The sequence below is a fragment of the Sander lucioperca genome, chromosome 7 (genome assembly GCF_008315115.2).
Source record: "Sander lucioperca isolate FBNREF2018 chromosome 7, SLUC_FBN_1.2, whole genome shotgun sequence".
Lineage (NCBI taxonomy): Eukaryota > Metazoa > Chordata > Actinopteri > Perciformes > Percidae > Sander > Sander lucioperca.
In genome coordinates, this window is record NC_050179.1 from 10,505,064 (window position 1) to 10,531,112 (window position 26,049).

At 41.3% G+C, this 26,049-nt stretch overlaps 1 protein-coding gene across 4 annotated transcripts in view; it reads left to right on the forward strand.

Moving 5' to 3' along the window:
• Nucleotides 1-13,236, forward strand: part of syt7a (synaptotagmin VIIa) — a 75,959-nt gene extending 62,723 nt beyond the window's left edge. For all 4 annotated transcript variants that reach the window (XM_031283464.2, XM_036003773.1, XM_031283462.2 and 1 more), the window contains 6 exons: nucleotides 5,269-5,371; nucleotides 8,091-8,352; nucleotides 9,421-9,590; nucleotides 9,903-10,017; nucleotides 10,683-10,882; nucleotides 11,518-13,236. In XM_031283464.2, the coding sequence (XP_031139324.1) occupies nucleotides 5,269-5,371; nucleotides 8,091-8,352; nucleotides 9,421-9,590; nucleotides 9,903-10,017; nucleotides 10,683-10,882; nucleotides 11,518-11,622 (955 nt within the window). In that variant the 3' untranslated portion in view covers nucleotides 11,623-13,236. The remainder of the gene's footprint in view (nucleotides 1-5,268; nucleotides 5,372-8,090; nucleotides 8,353-9,420; nucleotides 9,591-9,902; nucleotides 10,018-10,682; nucleotides 10,883-11,517) is intronic.
• The last annotated feature ends 12,813 nt before the right edge of the window (nucleotides 13,237-26,049 follow it).

The window sequence follows — 26,049 nt, forward strand, 5'->3', positions numbered from 1 at the left end:
GCCTCAAAGACGTGATGCACTCAGGGAGATTCTCTGAGTGTCTGTTAATTGTCAAGTGGGCTATATAATGTTGCTTCATATATTACAAACTAATTAAATTGCTTAACTTGACATGAAAGGCAAATACAATCACAGTGTATGACCTTTAACATAAATCAATATAAATGTGTGTTTATTTAAAGTCATGACTGTGTGTTTGAGTTCTAACCACATTATTCTGAGTAGGAGGAGTTTAATCTTTATGTTGTGGTGGATGTGTGTTAGGCTAATGTAATGTTAGGTTATTCTGAGGTCAGATACATGTGCAGAGTAGCATTTTAAGGTGGTAATTTCAGGCCTTGTTTTCTTAGATAAAATTTAAAAAAAACTGCTGTTTTATGCTTCCAGATGATATAATCTGTTTGTACATAAACATGTAAATTGATTATGCTATGCCCTGCTAGTCGGCTCCTCCTTTGACAGGGTCTTTATGGGCTCGGCTAATCAGCAGAATCCTCAGGGGCTCTGCTTAAGACTGTCCCTGGGGCTTTGGCTCACTGTGGCCGCCATGCTCATCCACACATCATAGAGGGAATGTTGAGATGCATTCAGTTACATGCTAAAAAAAGAGGGAAAGTAGATAGCACTAAGGCGGAAAAAAAGGAGTCACAAAGAGAGGAGGCAGAGGTTAATGCATCCATCCATCCATCCATCCATACATACAGTATGTCAGGGGAGGATGAGGGAATATTCAGGGCATAAATCAATCTTCCTTCCATGAGCAGGAGGAGGGAGTACTTATTGTACTCTGCACATCCATGCGTTATGCGGGGCTGAAGGCAGCACTTTAGCCAGCAGGTACATGCTGATACACATGCTCATCTCATACATACAGATAGAGGGATGGCAGTTGGGGAGATGAGCTATTTGGAGCATTAGCCTGGGACCCTTGTGTCCTGCCTTAGAACAGGTGGCACATGTGCAGCAGCCTCCACCTCTGAGGCAATCTTTGTATCTAATCGTGACTCAAAACATTTGGTAGACTCGAGTTTTAATGGACTTTAAAAAAAATGTTTTGATGATTTCATGTTGCTGAAATTCCCCGGAACGATAGGTTAGTTTGTTTTAATTAAACTCGGAGACATCATGAATGCTAAATTGCAGAGAGTATTGGGAGGCTATAAAGGGAGGTGGGACTGAACTGTTATAGATGGGGTGGACACTAAGCTCATCTTTGGATTCAAAAGTAATCATGTTTGCAATGCTTAACTGTATCATATGTGTAGTCAAAAGGGCAATTGCTGGCCACCAAAGTTAAAAGTAGTACGTCTGAAATACGGCTTTTAATCAAATGAAAATAGACATAAAACAGTGCTTATAAAGATCAACCTTTGGCACCCACTGAATTGACTTGTGTTTTTTTTATTTCCATTTTAAGAAGCAGAAACAGAAGGCAGCATTTACCACCGCCCATGTTGATTCTTTCTGAAAAGGGATTATAGTAAACAATGCTATTTTAGACTTATTTCCAGTTCCAGCATGCGGGAAGTAATTAGTTAACAGTGAAAGCATCCATATTCATATGTCACAGCAGATAGACTTTGTGTTGTGAAGCAGCAGGAATGACTGGCTGACTCTAGTGTGAATGTACATGTGTTTCATGTGGATGATGAGTTATGTAAGCAGCGCCATGCTTCACTGCTGTGGTTTTGACTGTGTATGATCCTGGGATGCTGAGGCCCCTGAAGAATGATAGAATGATAGATCTAGTGGGCGGCTATGAAATTGAGCATAGACATTGAAAATACATCACTTCATGGTCTCAGGCAAGCGTGTTTGGTTGAGTGTGACATGTTTGCAAAGGGGTGGGGAAAAAAACCAAAAAAAGGGGGGTTGGGTTGGGCTTTCTTTCTCGCGTCTCTCTCCAGCCTAGAAGTGGAGTGTCTTTCCCCCCCTCCCCCTCTCTTCGAGCTGCTGGCCCTCGGTCAGGTAACAAAAAAGGATAGTATCACAGGACGGTGAAACCCAAAGTGGCCCTGCCTGCCTCCATATGTCTGCTCATGTGTGTGTGTCTGCGAGGTTCTCACCCGTACCTGTCATATATCCTATACCTTATCTTCTTTGTTCTCAGTGTGTTTGCCTGTTTGCTGCACCCCTCCAAACACACCCTTCCCCTGTGCCCAGTCCCAACAACCTCTTGGCACACACACCCTAAACCCCCAAATGTATGGTCTGTGTTTCTAGAGCCGTTGCTATGCCAACAGCCCACTTTCTGTGCCTTAGCTGTGGGAGAATCTGATCTGAACTCGAGTCCACTCTGCCTCCCACTGGATACTGTAGACAACTGCAGGCTTTAAAGCATCAATTTCCATATCAACCCCCAAGGGGTCAGACAGAAAAAGCATTGACACCAAATATAGCAGTTGTAGTTTTACCATCTTCCACAGTTGATATTGCTTTTTAGAAATGAAATAAACTGAAACCAATCTTTATTTTGATTCCTACTACATGATCTGGAGAAAGTATGTTATTTCAACAAATCCGCAGCTCCAGCCGCTTTGTTTAAACGGCGCTGGAGCAGAGGACCTCCTCATGTGCTGTGGAGCAGGGCTGGTAGAAAGGCCATTCCTCTGGCTGTACTAGCTCTTACCTGAGAATGCTCTGAACCCCTGAATGAAGCATGAAGGAGAATGAATAATTGAAGACATTCACTCCCCCATCGATAGTTGGGAGGTGGAGGAGGAAGGAGGTGCCTTGCTTTACTTCAAACCCAAAGTCTCTCTCCGTGCTTTACAGCCCTTTTGAGTTGATCCTCAGATCTTAGTTTAGTGTGTTACCCAGCCTTTTCCTCGCCTCTCAAACTCATTGCCTGCAGTTCAGAGTCTGTGCAAAAAATAAACATGCCCCTGGAAATGCAATTACCTCCCTTGGCAACTAATACAACTAACACCAATTGATGAATAGTCCCTTCCCTTCTCTAAATGGTTAACATCCCTCCTCCCCATCCCCTCGTCTCGCTCTGATTCCTTTGCTGGTTGAAGTGATTGTCTGTTTGCTTGTCTTGTTTGCTTGCTTTTTCTGTCAGTCTATTTGTCAGTATATTTTACCCCGGTTCTGTCCTTGTCTTCAGCAAAAATGTACACATTATTGCATTCAACATCAATTATCATCCAAATTAGAGCGCCCAACAAAAAAGTACATTCTCTCAGTGAAAACTCGACAGAGATTGCTGGCCAGACAGACAGACAGACTTTCTATGGGCTCCTTGTTTTCTGCCTGTCATAGGCATTGCCTTCACTCTATGAGTGACAACTACTTGCATATATGATATATGCACATGTAGCCAATGCCAGTTTGTGCTTTGGCCCTTGTGTCCCCAGTCCACACTTTTAGAGTGTTGCTAAATGGTTGGAAAATCAGGTTAGATGTAAAGTTAACTTCTATAATTTTTAGTTATTACTTCATTACTACCAGCGCCCTGTTTTGTGACACTCTAAATGTGCATTTCTTATATTCTTACTATTTGTCCCTTAATGTGTATTCAATGATATTATATTTTTGTATGGTATATTTATGCCTTATTTCTCTTTCATACTATATCTCATCTATCGTTTATTTTGAGCTCTCCATGTAAAGAACGATGGTTCTTGATCTCCTTTGTGATCAATTGTATTTATTGTCTTTTTCTTTTCTTCTGTGCTCTTTTTCTCCCTTTAGCATGTTCGCCCCTTTGTCTCCTGTTAGAGATACTGTGTGTGCATAGCTCTTTATTTTTGTCTCTTATTCTTTGAAACTTATCAGACTGACCAAACTAAGCCTCTCTTGTGTTTCCAGGCTTTCCTTCCTTCATTCCCTATCCTTTCTTGCAGCTCTGTTTTTTCTCTCTAATGTGCTGGTGTTTGTAACAATCTCACTCTCTGTTTGGTTTTGGTTTTCGTAACCTCACTGTTCATGCTATTAATATGTTCTATCTCTTTTAATACAGATTTTTTTAAAATTCAGCTTGCTTTTCTATTTCTTTCATTCCTTGTGGATCATTCTATCTTATCTACAGACTTTATAATTTCTGTCCAGTGTGTGTGTGTGTGTGTGTGTGTGTGTGTGTGTGTGTGTGTGTAACTTCAGCATTCTCTCTGCATCTGCTCATGTCTTTTATCTTTCTATGTGTGCGTGTGTGTGTGTGTGTGTGTGTGTGTGTGTTGTTGTTTTCCTTCTGTGTTTGTTTGTTTATTGCCTAACAGTGTTTCAGTGTTCAGCCTCTCCATGTGCCTTGACCAGTCATCTATGGAGTGCTGTATGTCCAATGTGTCACGTTACATTGGCCAGGACTTTTGCATTTGGCTCTTTCTTGTTCTATCTTTTCTCATTCTTTCTTTAATCTCATAATATTCTCTTTTAATTTGTCTTCTTTTGCTGATTTTTTTGTTTTCTTTACACTTTGTGATTCTTGTTTTCATGATGTATGAACATAGAGGTTTTTCTCCCAGAATGTTTCTCCCACTTTAACGCTATGTTTTCAACCATCCTCGTGTGAGGGAACTAAACTTAACATCTATTAATATTTGTACCTAAGTACCAGCTGTGCCATGGGAGATCTCTGTTCTCTCTTTTATGTTTTTATTCATATTTTGTGTTGTTGATGCATATTCTTAATAACTGAGAGATTCAAAGAAATACACTTCACACAACACTTTACAAAACTGTTCAACATCTGTCCTGTTAAACATCTGGTCCTCTACATGTTGCTATACATGTCTGTCTCTTGTATATAAAGTGACATCATGTTGCTGTACATGTCATTATACGTGTGTGTCTCGTTGATGTCTGTAAAGGGAGATAATGATTACATTTAGTGGTTTTTGTTTTGTGTTCTGTCTGAAAATGTGTTTGTTTACTTGGTGGAGGTAACTTTCTTGTTAGAGACATGGATGTTTGCCACACTGGACATATGTATAGTCATCTCAAATTCCAAGTTTCATCAAACACAACTCACCGCATCAAATGTCCTCAGTTCTAGCGCCCGCTGTTAATCTGTGGAATTTTTGGCAGATTTTATTTGGCTTCGCTCATGATAGCTAGACAAAGCACAATCTACTTTGAAGTGACATCTATCCAAAGCAAACTTGGATTCAATTGGTCGTTTTAGATAGGCAGTTTATAAGCGCCAAACAGGTGGAGGTTGGGCTCCATGCGTGCTCAGACACTCTCTCTCTTTCTGGAGATGAGTAAGCTTCTCAGCTCATGTGCTCACCATTTTCCCTCTGGGTCAAACTATGTTTCTGCTTACAGGGGCAACAAGCCAGCTAACAGCCCCAAGGGCCAACCCCCTGATGCTGACGGCCACTCCTCTGTAACTGACCTGGCCAACTCTCTCACTGGAGATATGGTGATGGTAAGACCCTTCATCCCACCACACATCCACCCTACATATTCTGAGTGTAAGGTGGCTGTTATTCTATATCACTGTATTGTCAACATGTCCCTTTAAAAGCCCAAAACCGGGTCACGCTGGTAGCTCACCTGGTTGAGTGTGCGCCCCAAATACTAAGGCTCAGTCCTTACCGCAGTGGCCCAGGTTTGAGTCCGACCTGCGGTCCTTTGCTGCATGTCGTCCCCCCTCTCTCTCACCTTTCCTGTTTTCAGCTATTCTATCAAATATTACATTACATTACATGTCATTTAGCTGACGCTTTTATCCAAAGCGACTTACAATTAAGTGCTTTCAACTGTGAAGGTTCAAACTCCAGACCACAAGTAGTAAGTGCAAATACAGTAGCTTTAAATAGGCAAAGCTACAAAGAGACATATGAAAGTGCAGGTTCGAAAGTGCAAGTTCAAGATTTTATTTATTTTTTTTTTTTTTATCCGAGGTGTAGTCGGAAGAGATGCGTTTTTAGCCTTCGGCGGAAGATGTGTAGGCTTTCGGCCATCCTGATATCGATGGGGAGCTCGTTCCACCATTTGGGAGCCAGGACAGTGAACAGTCGGGATTTTGTTGAGTGATTAGTTCTCCCTCGCTGTGAGGGAGCAGCCAGCAGTTTGGCTGATGCAGAATGAAGTGGGCGGGTTGGGGTATATGGTTTGACCATAAATAAAGACCAAAAAAGTCCCCCAAAAAAACCCTAAACATTGGGATAGTCTGTGCCACAAGCATTGATTCCTACTGAACATGTGAACCTTTAAAAAAGTCATAATACAGCTGGGCTCTGTAGATTGTAGCAAGTATGAGTCAAATGGGAGTAAATATTACTGTAATACCTATTAAAAAAACTGAATGTCACCCAGTGCAAGAATGTGTCTCATTTATGTGTAATTTAATAGTTTTTACAATGGAGCTCTATGGCAAAGAGGAAAAAGCTATATGAGGCTTTAGCTACACAGACACATGTTAGTAGGATAAATTCATTGCTAGTTTTTGGCTTTTCATGGCATTTGTTAATGGTATGAAAGATATAGAATTTCACCAGACGTATAGATGAAGGGAAATCTTAAAGAGGTACTTCAGTAATTTAATATTGCACTTCCAAAAATGGGGGACTCACATGAGACGGATTAAAAATAAATATAAATATATTCAGATTTTCAGTCCAGTTTCAAAAACACTATATCCTAGATCCTAAATGCTTTAAAGTTGTAGTCTCTAACCCTGGACATCGGACAATCATTGTCTAAGATTTTAAAAAGCTCTGTCCAGAGCCACAGACATATACAGCTGTTTTCACTGGCTGAGTAGTACTGCTCATGATGAGTAAACTGACCTTGAAATGACAATTCCAGTTTGATGTGGAAGAACTTGACTAGCCTGCCAACTCCTTGTCACATGCTTGGTGATGAATCAGAACGCTAACTGTGAGCCAGGCTTTATCAGCCAAAATCACTGCCCAGCATCATTAATGCTCTTGTGGCTGAATGGAGGCAAATCCCTCCAACCAGCTTCATAACCAGAAGAGTGGTGGAATCATATTGATGCCCATCATGGTTTTGGATGGAAATGTTTAGTGATCACAAGTGTGTAATATGCGGCTGTCCACATGCTTTTGACCATGTACTACATGAGGTAACTCCATAGACATAGAATGTACATTTTATTTCTATGGGTAACTCTTAGTCAGGAGGTAGGACTAGTGTTGCTGAGTCATCCTCCATGCTTGAGCCAGGTTGATTTAAAGCTTTACATTGTTATAAGCGAGCCATAACAGGAAGAAAACACACCAGCAGTTCCTACACAGACAAGCCATCCATGGCGACTGACACTGTTTGATTAATTAAACTTGGACTATTTCACACATGCTCTGCTTATCAGTTCTAAAACCCATATGTACAAAAGCTGAGTGAGTGAGTCTTTTCCACTTTGAAATTGAAGCTCTGACCTAAAGCTCGGAAACCAACAATTTCAGGTAAACCAGACAACCAGACGGGTCTTTTTTCAAAGTATCAGTGGAGGCACTTGAACAAAGTGGTCTCATGAACTGCTAGGTGTCTTCTCTCCTTCAATGTCCTCAAACGCTTCATTCCAATCAGTGCTATTGTTGCAGAGAGAGAGAGAGAGAGAGAATTTAAGGACAAAGACAGAAGGTGGAGCCAAAGAAGTGACCACAAAGACGGCTGCAAGTGCAGAATGCCAACCTTGAACTGTGCTTTTGTTTTGTTCGTGCCTCTCATGCAATGCTCTGTCTCTCTCTCTCCTACTCTTTCTGTTTGTCTCTCGCTCTCTCTTTTCCTCTCTCTGTCCGCTGCCTTCTATCAGATAGTGGCCTTTTAGTGCACAGCAGTGATAAAGCAGTCAGAGTGGCTGTGAGAGAGAATGGGTGGTCTAAAGCTCCCCTATCTTCAATCTGAGCACCTCCTGCCTCTTAAGAACATTAGAAAGGAAATTAAACTCTCTCAGTCTTGTTAATGCCCAATCTCTGCCTTTAAGCAGCTGCTTGAGTACGCCATGATAGAAATGCAGCTCTAAAGTCTCCTCCCCTCACAGCTTCTCTCTGTCACGGTCTGTGTGCACGTGCTTGTGTCAAGTGTGTGCCCTTGGACTGCACTTTTCATGTTAGTGGCTGCTGTTGCTGCATGTACGTGTATTTATATTTATTTTATTGCATTTGTGGCCCCTGCAGCTGTCTCCAGGTTCGGAGGATGATGAAGGGCCTGTCAGTGAGAAGCTGGGCCGGATCCAGTTCAGCATAGGGTACAGCTTCCAGAACACGACCCTTACCGTCAAAGTTCTCAGGGGCCAGGAGCTACCGGCCAAGGACTTCTCTGGCACTTCCGATCCCTTTGTCAAAATCTACCTGCTGCCCGACAAAAAGCACAAGCTGGAGACCAAGGTCAAGAGGAAGAACCTCAACCCCCACTGGAACGAAACCTTCTTGTTTGAGGGTCTGTGTTGTTTTCACTAAGCTACTTATCAAAGAACTGCTGCATTTGTTATTGTTGTTATTACATATTTCCATTTCAACTCTTCAAATTCAAAGTTCACATTAAAGTAAAATAAATATATTTAGTGATTATTTATTAACAGTTGAAACCTCTCATGTGAAATAACCAAACTCTTCAAACTTTGGCAGATCATTTTGTGTTCATATACGACCACATTACTCATTATAAGGGGCTGATAGTTAGACATTTTGGGAAATGCACATATTTGCTTTCTTGCTGAGAGTTAGATGAGATGATTGATACAGTTATATGTACAGTAAATATGAAGCTATGAAGCTATGAAGCTGGCTTTAATGTAGAGCTACATTTAACAGACAAATATGAGAGTGGTATCGATCTTCTTCTTTAAGAATAAACTCAAGTGTGCCAAAATGAATTCTGAACGCTCACTCACAAACCTAAGCTTGTACTATCGTTTCATTCATCATTGTTTCAAGTTTTTATGACAACGACAAAGAGTGGTTTCTCAACGCAGAAAGAACATTGTGGGAGTTGTGTGAAAATTCACAAAGTGTGAAATTAGAAAAATAAATTTGCATTTATAAAACCTTCAACTCACAAAACTACAGACAGGTTTGATTAGAAAAATTATATTCTTGAGCACTGCATATTGCAGACGTTTAGTAGCAGCCATGCAGAGAGCAGTGAAGTGTCTCACCTCTCTATGATCTGATGTTGTTTAATTATGACCATTGTGCTTGGATGATAGTGCAATGTTAGAATAGCCAAAATAATGTTCAAGAGGCTCCAAAATTAGAACAATAGCCAGTGGTCTTGAAAAATGAATGAGATAGTTCTTTGTGACTAGAGTTTAAGGATCTTTCTCAGTCATTTGAGAGAGCGCTGGCTGGTCCTGCAGTTTTTGAAATGCACTTTGGCCTTTGCCAAATTCATCCCTGTTAGCGCGGTGCAGATTACACTGCCCTTTCTGTACTGTCAAGAATATTTATTTCACTCTGTAACTTAGCTCTCCCACTGGTGTTTCTGAAGTTTCTGTCTCTGTTTTAGGCTTCCCTTACGAGAAGGTGAGAGAGCGCACTCTATACCTTCAGGTGTTGGACTACGACCGCTTCAGCAGGAATGACCCCATTGGAGAGGTGTCAATCCCCCTTAACAAGGTGGAACTGGGCCAGATAAAGACCTTCTGGAAGGAGCTCAAGCCCTGCAGTGATGGCAGTGTAAGAGAGGCCGAATGATGACGAATCCAGTGATTTAATTCAGATTTTATAATTACAGTTTTATTAAAAGTGTGATGCCATTTGTTGACTGCTCTCAACACGTGAGCTTGATTGACGTAATATAATGGTGAGCAACGGGCTCAGCTAAGCCAGCCTTGTCACTGGACCATCTGTGTTTGGCACAAGAGGTTAGAGCAGTGATGTAAGATTACACAGCGAGCTAGTGAGTTATCTGGAGTTTGATTTTCCCTGATGAAATCTGATATTAGACTGGGTGATTCATACGCCATTATGTTCCTGTGTGTTCCTCAGGGGAGACGAGGAGACCTCCTGTTGTCTCTCTGCTATAATCCCACTGCCAACACCATCACTGTGAACATCATCAAAGCGCGCAATCTTAAAGCCATGGATATCGGGGGCACCTCAGGTAAGTTTGTTTAGTCTTTTCTCTTTCTAACTCTTGTTCACCCATCTGAAGCCCTTATTATGACATTAGAAGCTCCATCTCTGTGTTCAAACATTCAAACAAGCAGAAGACGGTTGTCGTCTGGCTCTTAAGCCAGGTTGCACCGTAGATTGCTGCTGCAGCAAGGTGACATTACATCAAGCATCTCTCCATGCCCTCTATCTTTCCTTCTCTCTTTCTCTCTCTCTCTCTCTCTCTCTCTCTCTCTCTCTCTCTCTCTACATATCTATGAGGATATTCAGCCTCCCAGAGAAAACTGTGTCAGCTCAGTCTGGTGCTAGTTTTTAAAGTGCCAGCTCTCACTATGCATTGCTTTCTGTGGCATATTTTTGTAAAATTACTGCTTCCTGCAGTAGTACGAGCGGTGTCCGTTTATATTACAGAATACGATAATGCTCCAGAATTGGTAATACAAATCCCAGGCCCTATTTCCATAAATACTTCCTCATTTGTATGTTTCCTAGCTCATGGGATAAGTTGACCTTGAGCTCAAACTAGGTATCTGTCTCCCTGCTGCCTTCCATGACTTTAAAAGGGTAATTGCAAACCTGACTCTAAAATTCACCTTTCATGCATCTTCATCCTCGCTCTCATGGAAACTGCTGTTCTCTGCATCCACATTGCAGATCCATATGTTAAGGTGTGGCTGATGCACAAGGACAAGCGTGTAGAGAAGAAGAAGACAGTGACGATGAAGCGCTGTCTGAACCCCATATTCAACGAGTCCTTCCCCTTCGACGTGCCCGCCCATGTGCTGAGGGAGACCACCATCATCATCACTGTCATGGATAAAGACAGGCTCAGCCGCAACGACGTTATCGGCAAGGTAACACATCAGTGAGGTGAAACGTCCCGAAGCAACAGTAGTTTTAAAGTTTGATTATCTGATCAGCGGCCAATACATTTAGCAATTAGCAAAACATACTCTATTAATCTTGTCATAGTGCTAACCTTTTCCTCTATGTTAAAGCAATAGCTACAGCCAGCGAACGGTTAGCTTAGCTTAGCATAAAGACTGAAAGCAGGGGGAAATGGCTAGCATGGCTCTGGTCTGGCTCTAGCAGTTGCCAGGCAACCAGCGCACACTCCAGGGAGTTACAGCCAAGAAATAGGCTTCATTGATTAAGGCTTCAATGTCAAAATATGTTTAAAAATCTATAAGTGATGCAGCCTGTGAGAGAACTGAGACCGGTCTTCTTCCTTCATTTCATTACCTTTCAACTCATCACTGCTCTCTGGCAGTGCTGCTGCTTCCTCTCACGTACCACATGCCAAACATTGCGCAAACATCGTGGCTCTTTCCAAAAAGCTGCTATCATGTCTGAATAAAGGCAAACAGTAACGTAATTGACATGTCTGAATGACAAAAGGCCATTACTTTAACAGAGAGATAAAGCCAGCAATGTTACGTACTCTTATTATTTATAGTCTACATTATCATCCCTTCTCTCCCTCACTCAGATCTACCTATCGTGGAAGAGTGGACCAGCGGAGGTTAAGCACTGGAAAGACATGCTCGCTCGGCCGCGTACTAACGTCGCCCAGTGGCACGCTCTCAAGGCCTGATCGCACTGCCCAGTTTCCTCCATGGCCCCCTCCCGTCTCCTACTCCCCCTCCTCCGTCCCCTCCTCCCATTCCCGTCCTTATGCACAAGACTGACTTGCTGCCAGGCTGCGAAACACGGGTACAATTAGCCATCTGCTCTCTTATACCTTTAAACTCTTTTCTTTCAAAATCTGTATTCCTCTCCGACTCTTTTCGCTTCTTCTGTTCCCTCTTCTTCATACAGCTGTGTCTTAGTTTCTGTATTTCACCACTTTGCCAATGGTCCCCCTGTTTCTGACTGTCTGTATGTCTGTCTGTCCTTATGCACTTTGCCTGTGGAAGTCCGATATTCAGTTTTTTGTCGGCCCCTTGGTTCTGAACTGCACTGCAGCCTCTGACCCATTTAAGGTGCCAGTCCCGTGGGATCACAGAGAATCTTAAGTAACGGTTTAATTTCATATAATCCTATTATATGACTATTCCAGGTACACAATACAGTATGTACAATATGTACATATACCTATTAATATATTAGGAGAATAGATTGGCAGAACTCCCCTATACACACGACTAATATACGGTATGTTATCCATAGCCTGTTTGCTGTTTCTCGTCTCTCCTGCTCTTCATTTGTCTTGTCATTTGTCTCAAGTGTACAATATCCTCTCCCTAGTTCAGTCCTTTTACTCAAAAGCGGTTTAATGTTCATCTGAAGTTGTGGAAAGCAATCAATACTGGGTTTTTGATGAAACCAGCTGAACTCAAGATGGAATTGCTGATACTGCTGTCTCCTTTCTCCTCTTTTTTCCTCTCTATGCTCTTCTTTATCTCCTTTGTCCTTATTGTTCCCTCTTTCTCTTACTCTGGCACAATATTAGCGTATCCAACCCTTTCTGGACCCCCCACCCCTTGTCGTCTGTGTGCTGTGGGTGCTGTGCTGTAGCTCCAACAAAAATAGAGATTAAAAATAAAAAAAATAAATGGAACTTTCCGAAACTGGGAAAGCGGGAACACAGTAAACTTATAAAATGGATCGCTCCTGATTTTTCCAGACAAAAAGCCTTGACATGGAGAGAGAAAAAAGAAGATGGAAAAAAACAAATCCCCCAATGATACGATGATGTCATTTTTCACAACATCACCCACTGAGGAAACCAATTTAAAATCTTCCAAGTTTAAGATGAAAACAGAAGCAAAAAGTTTGCGGTTTATGCTCAACAGTCCGTTGTGTGTGCACACTTCTGTCTGTTTATTGATGCTATGAATTCTTTGTGCTGCCCTGTGCTGTTGTGTTGTGCTGATAGGGGTTGATCTCCACCAGTTTTGACCTGATGGTGTGCTGCGTTAATGTGTGTGTGTGTGTGTGTGTGTGTGTGTGTGTGTGTGTGTGTGTGCGTGCGCGTACGTGTGTGCGTATGTGTGTGTGTGTGTGTGTGTGTGTGTGTGTGTGTGTGTGTGTGTGTGCGTGTGTGTGTTCACAGGAGCAACACAATTTAGACAGCAGAAATCTTCTTCTCTTTTCTCTTTCTCATCTTGCGCTCTTCTTGCTCTTCTTACTGCCATTGTTTCCCCCGTCCTCCTTTACTGCCCTGCCTTCTGAACGAGGGCACAGGGAAATTCTATCTGCACTTTTTGAAAATGTAATAACAATAATAATGACAGTTTTGATGATGATTATAGTACTGGTGAAAATTAAGGGAGAAGTACCTGAAAGGGTGAGCAGCAGTTGGGGAGAGGAGGCGTCTGCTCTGTGATTTCAGGGTTTGGAGCTGAAGTGGAGGAGACGGAGGATGGATGTAGGGCTCTCATCCTCCTTTTTGTTCCTCTGTTTTCCTCAGTGTACCTGTGTGTGTGTGTGTGTGTGTGTGTGTGTGTGTGTGTGTGTGTGTGTGTGTGTGTGTGTATGGGTGTGTTTGTGTGTGTACGTCACCTACCAGGCTCCTGATGGCAGGCTGCTAGTGTCTGAAATGTCGGGCGAGAATTGAGAGATCAAGCTCGTCTGCTTGTCACACGGAGGTGGCCAACAACAGCGCTATTACACAATGTGTTGAACAACAGCGAGAGCAGAGTCAGAGCTCTAACCAAGAGTCTGGATTCTCCTGCGTGAGTCCTTGATGCTGAACAATCAGTGCATATCTGGAAACAGTGAGACAGATGTGCATTTTGGTTTTAACGCTGAAAGACAAATAAGATAACAAGGCCTTCTCTGAGTTTTTGTTGTTCACAGAAACTACGACCGTGTATCACAGACGGCGGGTGTGATATTAGATGATGGTCTGATCTGCCGCTGTGAGATACTGTAGAAGCAGATTAGACATTATCTCTTCCCTGAGTGCTTGAGAGCACCACAGAGTGTACTGGTAGCTGCCCTGCTTGTCAGGCACATTCAGCTCAGCTCGATATCTCTGTAACGTAAATAAAACCGTCACAAAGCTGCAACATGGATACTGCCAGCCATTAAGAGCTGCTCACACAGACGTCTACTCTTTCTTAGTGTACACTCTACTGTAACTGTCTGTGTTTTCACATTCTTAAAGTTGTGTGAAGCATAATCCTGTCAGCTATTCAGGATTAGTTTTTTTTACTGGAGCAACGTTTTTATGTCTAATTGAGCATCCATCTTTCAAACATCTCATGTTTGACTGACTTAGTAAGTGTTGACTTTTGGTTTATTTCACGTCATTACCTTTATCTAATGTCATTCATGTCATGACCATAATTTCATGTCATGACATTTGTGTTATCTCATGTCCTAGAACATATTGTGATACAGGGGGGAAGTGCTTACTGGAATAGATAAACATGAGAAGGACAACTGACCATATTTGGACATGTTTTTAGCCTTGTTGCAAAGACAACCAGACCACACGATGAGCTGAGGTAATGCCTGGGTATAAGGCACTGTGCTTGTAGTAAGAATTTTCAGAACTTCTCTGCAGGGACTTCTCAGATCTTTGTGGAAATAAAGATCTTATTGCACCATCCGGTCTCCCTGAAGATTCTTTGATTCAACAAATCGGCCTCAGAAAATCCACAACACAAGCAAATATAATCTGTTTGTTTTTTAGTTGAAGCATCACTGCTTCTGTTAATGCAGTGTATGTAGTTCCTGCTAACTCTGGCCACTTAAAATCCATGCCTAAAATATTGAGGGCCCTACATTAGATTTTATTGCGATTTTTATGCGATAACCTGATAGCATCTTTTACTGTTGGCCTTGTTTTGATTTATGATAATGATAACCTGATCACCACAAGAAAGATTGTGTAATTGTAGTCTAATCTGCACCAGGTTAGTCCTCATCTCTCTATAAGCCGGTCTGGGCAGCACACTGTGTGTTGTGGGTGTGTTCGGGGCAGTGTGTTTCGTGTGAGCTTCGTTGCTGGCTGCTGTGATGCACTGATCCAGTCCAGCGCCCTTCAGAACAATTGGCCTGCCGTGGAACATGGCCCACTGTTTTGACAGCCACTGCCTGCAGTGTCACAGCACATTACTATCCCATTAGGTGGTCAGAAAGGAGCAATATCTGCTTTCTTGGACCTAACTCGCTATTTGCAGAGGTAATATTCGCTAAGAATAAAACAAAACTATGGAGCGCTCCTATTAGTAAGCATGAAGATGATGGACAGGGATATAGGCTCGTCTGACGAAATGAGGAAAATAATCAGTTGGCGTTCGCTGTGTAAAGCTGCAAAAACCAAACATAGTTTAAATGTGCAAGTGATGAGTCAACACAATACCTCTGACATTTCCTTTCACCAACATTACATATAGCTCCAGGAGTGATAAATTGCGATTCTACGAGGGTTTACAAAGCTTAGTCATCAGTGATGAAAATGGGGGATATGGCTTTATTTTTAGCAACATGAGGCACAGTGTGATGTCGCTTATCCTCGAAGGTAGGCTGGAGGGCTGCAGGATTTTAAAACTTCCTGAGTGCTTTTGAATACAGACTTCTTAAATGTGAATCCAATGCACAATAACTTCAATGGGACGGTCATCAAATAATTAGCCATTGACACTTAGGCAAAGGCAGGATGTTACTGAGATAAATGGAATAGTGAAATGCTTTTTTATGTTGTAATAACCCCACGAATCAAATCCATACTTCACCGTTAACCGCCAAGCCACAATAACCTGTATACAAATGAACACCTCTGCTGAAGTGTTAAATTAGTTAACGATCATACTACACGGGACAACGTCTCTCTCTCTCTCTCTCTGTGCGCATACACACAAACAACCGGTTCTGGTGGTTGATTAACGCAGATAGGTGCTGATTAGCTCTCATAACGGGCCAGGTGGGTAGCGCACTGCCATGAGTCTATGAGGCTAATGTCTGATTACTCCACATTTTCATTGTGATATTTTGTGATTACATTCTGAATCTGCCACGTTCTCTGTCAGGTAAATATAGTAGTACAATGTCTTCCTCTGATGTAGACCTAGCCTACACTGTAAGTCAGTAGTAGGCTATACAGTGGAGTTGCATATTAAGTGGTTTATTGGGGTCCTTCTGTAAGTAATTTTGGGGTACAGTTTGGTTTTGAAGAATTCTACAAGCAGCATTACCACAGGCCAAGCAATCGGCCCATTCCAAACAGGCACATTGCACTAGTTTGCATAAAATCAGGAAACGTCATGAGGTATCAAGATGATAAAACAACGTGAAGTATGTTTTTTGAGCTGTTGAACAGAACATCAGGCTAACAACGCTCTACATATGCAACTATTCATTCAGCTGGTATCTTATAATTTATCCTAATGTATCTACATTAAAAGAGGTTAAGTGACTATTGATGCTTATGGTCACAAAGTTAACTATTACGTCTAAGAACGGCAAGAACAAAATACTCAAATGTGATTGTAATATTGCTCTTACTTTCATGAGCTTTAGTTTTAAAAGTTATGTAGTTTTGTGATACTTTTGTATCACAGAGTATCTAGAAAAGTTGCATTTTTCACAAAATAACAAGGAGTCTCAAACATTATGTTTATGTTCTCTCATCGCCTGCAGTCAAACAGCACCATTAAAATGAATGGTAAGCTCAGAGCCAAACAGTATAAAGGAGGAAGCAATTTCCAAATCCCAGTTTTATTATACTGCCACCTGTCTCACACCTCTAAACATATTGCGTTTTGTTGGCACCAACATTGTCAGCAATAACCTTGAGCAATCCTGAGCTCATGAATACAGCATGGCAGTGTTGCAGATGCTCCCAGTCAAGACTTTTTTCACTAACTCCACTCAGTGTACTTGCTTCAGCCTCAGCTCTGACTTTCATCAGGGTTTCATTCCCTTACAAGGCCAACTGGTCGCTGGTGCAGCTGTGGATAATTACGGTTTGATTACTGAGGTTTAATTTAAGAAGACAGACGCAGCAAACACTGCCCACAACTTTGCCACTGAATTAAGGCTCTTAAAACTGACTTTTTAGTATGTAAATTACATTTTTACCCAGTTTATTAGATGATTCTCTATTTAGCATTTTATCACACTTTAATTTTTGTTTCTATTTTTCTGCAAATTTAAGCACTGCCAATTTGTCATTTAGCGTCAAAACCTTGCTGTACAGAGCTGCTAGCTGTCTACAGCAGCTGGATATAGTGATTCATCTTCTGAACTTTCATCTTCTCTACGATGTTTATTTAGAGGATGGGTGTGTCCACCCCAAATTCATCATTGTCACCTGCAGCCTTCCCTTCTCTATTTACTTTCTAAATAACTGAAAGCTTTATTGGCTGAAGGGGTCACACCTGTTTGCCAAGGGATTAGAAAGATATTCTTCAGAGTCTGATGATATTGTTTGTCCTTGTCATACTCTCAGCCCATTCCTTATTCTGCGACGCTAGTTTTCCTTGATATATATGGCTTTCTTAAAGAGCGTCAATGACTCACTGTTGGAAAGGTGCCTGCTTTGCTGTAGTTTGTACAATATTAAATTAAAGGTACGCTGTGCTTTATCTCTTGGTGTGTGTGTGTGTGTGTGTGTGTGTGTGTGTGTGTGTGTGTGTGTGTGTGTGTGTCTGTGTGTGTGTTAAAATCAGGCTGTAGTAATCTCATCCTAGAGGGACTGCAGTTGATGTTTATTTCTGCTGAATCATATTATGACGGCTGAGTCAGCCCAGAAGTTGTCTGGGTCACCTTTGTCTTATGTCCAGTCAGTCAGTGTGTGAGTCTCGCCCTGCACAGACAGACCTCGCCTCCCATAACTCACCCTTTCAATTGTTTTAAGCATCTGGTGAAAACCAGTGTGACTTCTCCCAATCAGGGTTCAAGTAAGCATTATTTAAATGGTAACAAAATGAATATGAAAAACAATGAGTAATAATATCCTTTTTCTTTTTGTTCACATTTGACTGTCACTGTGTATGTATGTGTGTGCTGGTGTTCTTGTGTTGAATTTATTTCTTTTTAAAAATGTGATAAGAAAATCCTGTTTTTGGAAACTTTATGTAAATATCGTTGATGGAATATGACATTTGTTGTATGCTGGGTTTTTATTTATCACGTGAAACGATTAGGGGAAAACGATATTGATGAGTAACAGTGGTGATGTTGATGATGCTGAAGCTGATTATACCTGCCCTTCTTGAATAAGGGCTTTTGATGTCCGCTGTATTTTTGTTGGAGGTGCCGTGAGGTCGGGGCAAGAGAAACAAAGGGATGGAGTGATACCCAACACATCCCAGGCCCGCTGTAGCAACACTGCCACATACCTTTTACCCCCGTACACATTTCAGGAAATAGACTGAGCGATATGTGGCACAAATTGTAGCCTGTGTTATGTATGCCATTAAACATTTTTATTACAAAAATCAAGCGCTCCTTGGCTATGTAAGACCGACTCCCTGTGGAGTCGGTCTGCCCCGGTCGCTTGGCATCACATCTCACCCTGTCTGCTTATAGGCTTGGGGATTTACTGTAATGCCATTGTGTTAGACAGGATTGGCCCTGTACTGACACTGATGATGCCTTCCTCATTGAATTTGGAGTCATTATTGCTCTGCTGGAGGCCATATATGGGGATAGGCATGTATGGAGGAGGGAGTTGATTCCAAGTGAAGGACGTACATCATTCGTCTGACCCTTTTTAAAGACAATTTGCATGCTTGTGATTCAGCCTCTTATTGTGGGGTTAGACTCATGATTAAGCACAACTGACTGCCATGAATTTGCCACGTAATATGCTCGTCTCCTGCTTAGTCAGATATTTGTAAGAACTCTCAAACTCCAGCAAGAATAACCCGGGATTAGTGCTATAAACCGCCATATGGCAAACATATTGGAAATAAGTGAGGGAGAATAAGATTGATCTTTCCAGATGTCCAAAATGTGCCCTGTGCCTTCTCAACATACATATATTCAGCCCACCGCTGCATCCAAAAAAATTGCACAGGGCTGTAGTTATTTTCACTGCAGGTGTGTATACGCCTGCTTCCCTATTTTCCATATGCCACAGCCTTATGTATCTGTCAGGGCCTGTATACAGTGCAGGGACAGAGCTTATCAGTTTCGTATTTTAGGACTGTCTCTTCCACAGACATGATATAGTACAGACGATACTCCCAGCAGCTGTCTGCAGGAAGGACAGTGGATACAGCCCTGCCTTCATTTGTAATACCATCCTTTAGAGGGAGTCCACGGGGAGTCTGAAAATACACACACACACAATTTGTCGTTTCTCGATGCACTGAAAATAAATTCTGACTATTTTCCCTAAATCCAGATCCCTCAGAATACGTGTGTTTTTCTTTCCTCGCTGGTTGTAAATACTGTAGACTTTGTGATTCGGTTAGAGCAGCCTCTAACCCCTGCCATAATGTGGACATTTTTAATCAGGTAGGTAATAAGCAATACACATAATTAATCGAACGCCATACACTGAATTATTACTTACCGAGTGTGATGGTGACTCCTTTGCGTTACGGGATGTCCAGGGTAACACTCTCACTCTCTTTCTTCACCTCCTTTCTCAACTTGCCATGGCCCACCTCTTCAACAAAGAGTGCTCTGACTTAAAACACACAATTGTGATGTGTACAATCTAATTTAATGTATTTATTTATGTATTTTGCCAACTTTGTATAGTGTATAAATATCTATAAATATATGAAAATGACAGTACTGTATAGATTTTAGCTGCCTGGTAAGGTTAATAGTATATACTTGGTAGACTAAAAGAAAAAGCATAGAGCTGTTCAAAAGCCAGTCATTGAGAAAATGCTTTCTGTAAAACCTAGTGCCACTGGCTCTTTTTATATCCTAGGTTTGGTTTCTGGTTTATTTTTTTATTATTGCCAGTGGGATCCAAAGTGTGTGTTGTCTATTCTTTACGTCCGTTTGTTTGTTGATCGGTTCGTTTGTTGTTGTTTTTTCTTGATGAGACACAGCGAGGTTCTGGCAGCCAGGAGAGTGCAGTGGAACGCAGACTGGGACCCTGTGCAGTAGTGTGTGTGTGTGTGTGTGTGTGTGTGTGTGTGTGTGTGTGTGTGTGTGTGAGTGTGTGTGTGTGTGTGTGTGTGTGTGTGTGTGTGTGTATGGTAGTTATGTGTCCGTCCATGATAGTGCTAGTGCTCTCTGTGCAGTGCCTCCCTCCTCCCTCCCTCTCTGATGTAGTTTGTCGTGTGAAGCAGTGTGTTAAGGTGCAGGATGACTGTTGGCTGAAGCTGGCAGATGCTCTCTCTCTCTCTCTCTCTCTCTCTCTCTCTCTCCTCATGTCCACTCTGTTTTTCATTACAACGCTTCATCTTATTCCTCCACTAAGTATAGATTTCCACTTCCTCTGCTCAATTGCTCATTTACTCTCCCATTCAGCTGGCCATGCATACACCACCACAGGCTAATTTCCCAGTAATCCATGCTTCCTCATCTATCTGTGATTCTTTGTCCATTAGCAGCTCTCATCCGTCACCCTCCACATTACATACAAGAGAATGATTTAGCACAAAAAAGAGCATCCTCATCCCTGGTCATACCTTCATGTTGCTTTCTTAAGTGTCGTACTTTTAGCCTCCTCTCTATACAATCTCTGAGGAGAAGGGCAGCTGCCAGCCCAGCATGCAGAAACACAAAGCAGCCATATTCAGATTAAGCACAGACCTGTGACTCAAATCTATGTTCCCCGTTTGTAGCAAGAGAAAGAATAGCCTTAAAGATTGGACCAACTACACAAAAAAGTAGTGGGATATGTGCATTTGTAGTAACTATTATTACCTTCCCTTTCCCACTCCAGATTTATTACTCAGTATTCTGATGTGTTGCTTGGTCGCTCTGTACATATCTGTGTAGTACTTCTGTTGATGTCCCTGTGTTAGGATAGTAATGGGTTCTTACTGGGCGGCCTACGCAGACATCCTCTCCCTCCAATCTCGTCTCATTTCCTCAAAAACTTCAAACATTCCATCCAAATCTAAAGTGAGCAACATTTGATGATTTTATTAGATTACGTAGGCTGGGAGTAAAACACAGAGGGACTGAACCACAGACATTTCCATCGGAGCCATGATAATAACCAAGACGTCTTGTCTGTGTTCACGTCCCTTTGACAACTGACGGCTCACTCAGCATAAAGACCGTCACACTTGCCTCTCTGCTCCTCCAAAACCCGCCTTCACGCTGACCTCACCGGGCTGGGAGAGGTCAGCGGGTCATTGACTGGTTTGAAGAGCCACTGACCTCCAGGGTGGGGGGTGAGAAGGGTGAGGTAGGTGAGGAGGTGGTAGAGCCCTGGGAGGCAGCAGAGAGGCCTGTCCTTGTAGACACATCATGGGTCAGGAGGGACGGGAGCAAGGGCGTCTCGAGGTCAAACCCAGTAGCACTTTGGTTTTGCGTTCCATGATTTTTTTTAGCCTCTCCTGTTTTTTGGCCGAGCGGACTGTGATCTTACTGGTTGTTTTTCTCGTTCTCCTCCACCCATCAGTGTTACAGATTGTGTTGGATGGACGGAGCCATGGAGCTGAGCTCTGATTTTGTTCCATATTAAAGAATCATTTTTACTACACCTGTGTACACAGATTAAATGGTCTTTCTTTCTGTGTTTTGTTTTCTTTTAAGGTTATTTGAAGAACGATAGCCGTTGGCAATAGAGATACACTAAATAGACAAAAGTATGTGGACACTCAAACACTACACCTGTATGCATCTCATTCTAAAATCATGGGTGTTAACATGCTGCTATAGCTAAGTCCTTCTTAGCCATGTTAATGGCGTGGCTCTAGGGATGGCACCACTTTGGTCCAAATGGAATTATCTCAACAACTATGGATTGCAATGAACTTTTGTACAGACATTCATGGTCCCCAGAGGATGAGTCTTACTGACTTTGGTGATCCCCTGACTTTCTCTTTAGTTTCACCATGAGGTTGACATTTTGGGTTTTGAATGAAATGTCTTTACTACTGGGTGGATTGCCATGACATTTGCTACAGATATTCAAGGTCCCTAGAGGATAAATTCAAATAACTTTGGTGATCCCTTAACTTAGCATCACAGATATGCTAGCCTGGCTATAGTCTTGTTAAAGAAAAACTTTATTGGTTCCAGCTTACTAAATGTGACTATTCCCTGTTTTTTAGTCCTCTGTGTTAGTAAACAGAGTGTCTTTGGGTTTTGAGCTGTTGGTTGAACAAAAAATACTTAAGATTTAAATAGGTCGGGGCGGCCTCTAGCTCACCTGGTAGAGCGTGCGCCCCATGAAGGCTCAGTCTTTGCCAGCGGCCTTGGTTTGAATCCGACCTGAGGTCCTTCACTGCATGTCATCCTACCGCTCTCTTCCCCGTTTACTGCCTCTCTTCAGCTGTTCTAAATAAAGGAAAATCCCTAAAAAATATCTTAATATAAAAAAAGATTTAAATAGGCCAACTTGGATGCACACTAAGGTTGACGTAAAATACCATTATATGTTGTAACATTAACATTTCCCTTAGTTGGAAGTAAGGCTTCAAGCCCAAAAATGAAAGGAAAAAAACAGCCCAACAACAAAATGTGGACAGGGATGTCCACATACTTGTGGCCATGTGATGTATTTTCTGCTGTTTTCAATCATCTCAGACACACATGGACATACAGTGTAATTAAACTGCAATATAAATAATTATAAACTGTAATGACATCATTCCAATTTAACATGTTATACCAATTGCTGATAGAGTCAGCAATTTGCGAAGGTTGTTTGCCTTTGAGTGCAATTAAAAATGCATAGTGGAAAGTTTCTGCTCTGAGCATCACATTAGTCAGCATGAAGGTAAATTAATCTCCCAGCTACATGCTACACTCTGACGGAATCTTTTATCCCATTCACAGGATGATGACAGATTTTCTCATTAATTAGCTCTTGCTTTGTTTGTATGGTTTGTTTCACTTCTGACATCAACAGCTGTGTGTTTCAACTTCAACCCATCAGACAGCATAAACATTCAAAGGCATATCTTGCAACTTCAACATGATAGTGAAATTGGTTTTCTTTAATTTAATCTGCTTCTCATCGAGTTACAAAATAGTCTGTCTTGTACACGTCAGGAAATGTACATGTTTTGACTTAGGATGTCTCACAGTATTTTATGCCTGAATCCACCTCATCACAGCCTGCCTCTTTTGCATTGCATGCACCAAAGCTGACTAAAAATCAAAATGGAAAAAGATGACAATGCAATTTACTCCAAACTGTCCGTGCCAGATTTGCCTATTAAGTACAGTCAAAAAGGAAGCAGATAAGACCCAGAACAGTGAGGCGGTGAAGCAGAGAGCGCACCTCTGAGAACTGACACACAAAGAAGGGTCTTAGCGCTTGAGCTGTCTCTTTATGTCTCTCTAAATATTAATTCCATGCTATCCCATGGCAGACATAGAAACAGGTTATTGAACAGACAGAGAAACCGTCGAGATTCTCCTCCTGGTGCAGCAGAGTATCAGAGTTGGGCAGGAAACGCAGACGAGCACCGAGCCAGCTTCCTGCAGACAGGGGCCGAGGTTTCGTCCCTCCCAGAACTACAACAGACGGCTGCAGGCGAGCCAAGCGCATCAACTCGACGGGAGACCCGTGCTTGCATCACTTCCATCTATTTTTAGAACCACTGCACCCACTTTTTTTCCCCCTCTTTTAAGCTCACTCTGTATTCTAACTAGTAACTGGTATCTCAAGTGTAAACTGTTGCAGAAGGTGCAGCATTTCTTACTTTTTCTTTTTTCTCCAGTATTGTCAATTTGATCAAGAATCTAACCTATAACTGAGCCTGGCTACAGCTCAGTCATGTTATGTGAATTATGCAGAACAGATTGCTTTGCCGAAGATATGAACAATCACATGGAGAGTCTGCAGGTTTCCATTTCAAACAGTACAGCTGATGCTCCCACTGATCAGTTGCTCCTCTCTGACTCTGAGGCTGAAGTTGTTCTATTAAGTGAAATCATCTGGTGTAATCTTTGAATGAAATGAAAATAGGCGCCTGGTCTATTCCTGCTGTATGGATCCCCGAGAGTTTATAATTAGAAATGCCAATAATGTGCACATTGTGTTTAAGAGAAAAGAAGCAGGAAATGAGACTGTCAGTTTCAATGATGCAGGCGTTTCCCTGTAGTTATTTTTTTGGAGAAGATAATAAACAGTTCCAGGCTTGGCATGACAGCACGTCAAGCAAGAAAGACTGTGGAACAGCAACACAAGCAACAGCTTGGTAAAGATAGGCTCCTCCGACTGCCAGCGTTGGACAGATGGAGGGGAGCATGAAGTGACCGAGGTGAAAATGCAGTGTGAGTCCAAGGAAATGAGAAGGAATAGGATTGAGAATGAAAGGCAATGTGTGGAGATGATGTGACGATGATGCATTGTCAGATTTAGTGATCCACGGGGGTGGCAGGTTGTCATGGAAAAACCCCAGTTAGATGTTATACTGTAATTCTCATAATAAACAGGGAAGAAAATCACTCTGTTTGAAGTTCATATTGTGTGTTTGGAGAGCATATGGGGTCTCTGATATAAAGTAGAGGTTGTGTAAAAATACCACACTCTTTTACCTCTTTAATAGAAATATCCTCCTGTTGGTGGTTAATTAGTAAAAATATATATATATATATATATATATATATATATATATATATATATATATATATATATATATATATATATCTGCATCTGGAAAAATGAAACTGAGACTGTTTTTTTATACTGATGGCCTAAATACAGGAGGTGGATATGCTCCAGATTAAATTGAGATGCTCATGTAGATGAAGTCTATATGTATAGATGGTGTACGGACATTTTCTCCTGTTAACAGCGGTGGATGATAACTCCCTGTTTCGGATGGACATTTTTATCAAGATATCATGCAAATTTCAAGCCATCCATCATTTTTTACATAACCTTACATCTTTTCTTGGCTAGACTGAAGTCAGTGCCACTGTGGCATCACACTGCCATCCAATGGACAAATGGAGAAACTGTTCAGTCTGCTGAGGGTGTTATACTCCAAAAAGCTGCACAGCTAAAATGTAATGTAAGTCCATTTTATTTATACATCACAAATTTGCCTCAACTGCTTTACAATCTGTAAAGCCTACGACACCCACTATCCTTAAAACAGATTATGAAAATACATAAGGAACTATCTGAATTAAATAAATAAAACATAAACACATTTGTGCAAATATATATGTGCAGGAATAATCTTATTAAGGTAGTACAGTGACTTATTAGAGTAATGCTGATGTAAAAAAAAAATCAAAAACAGGCTGCTACGATGTGCGTACTGTTACCAATATAAACTGGGTTACAAGGTTTTAAATAAGAATAATAAATTACATATATGAAGTTATTTTTTTTCATGTATGTGCAATATACTGTATGTACACTACACCATAACGGTAACACTTTACTTTAACCCCTTTTTTAACCCACTTTAATATAGCATTTATAAGCATAAAATTATACATTTACTAAATGTATATAACACAGTAAAATGTAGTTGTAAGCAGATTATATCTTTTGAATTATTTAATGATGTATTGTCAACAAATTAAACTCCTCCTTTAAAGCATCCGTAACTGGATTCTGGTAAATAAAAAGATAATGAATGAGAATATGACATACAATTAAAATACTGTACATTATCACTTAAAATGGCCTTATATGTGATATTTTTTACATAAGCAAGTATATTTTTATATATTGCTTATAAATAATAAATGTTAACACGATGTAATGATATAATAATGTAAAATGTTAATAGAAAGTAAACAGAATACAACCATAAAGCATAATATAAAATAAGTGTAATATAATGCAATATAGTACAGTGTTGACTACTACTTTTATCATTAGTCCTTCTAGAAATAATAATGATATTATATATTATTGAGGACATGTTTGAATGAGCAACATTTGGTCAAATAGTAAACAGTCATTCCCAACCAGGGGTACTGGAACGGGTACTTGTACCCCAGGGGGTAC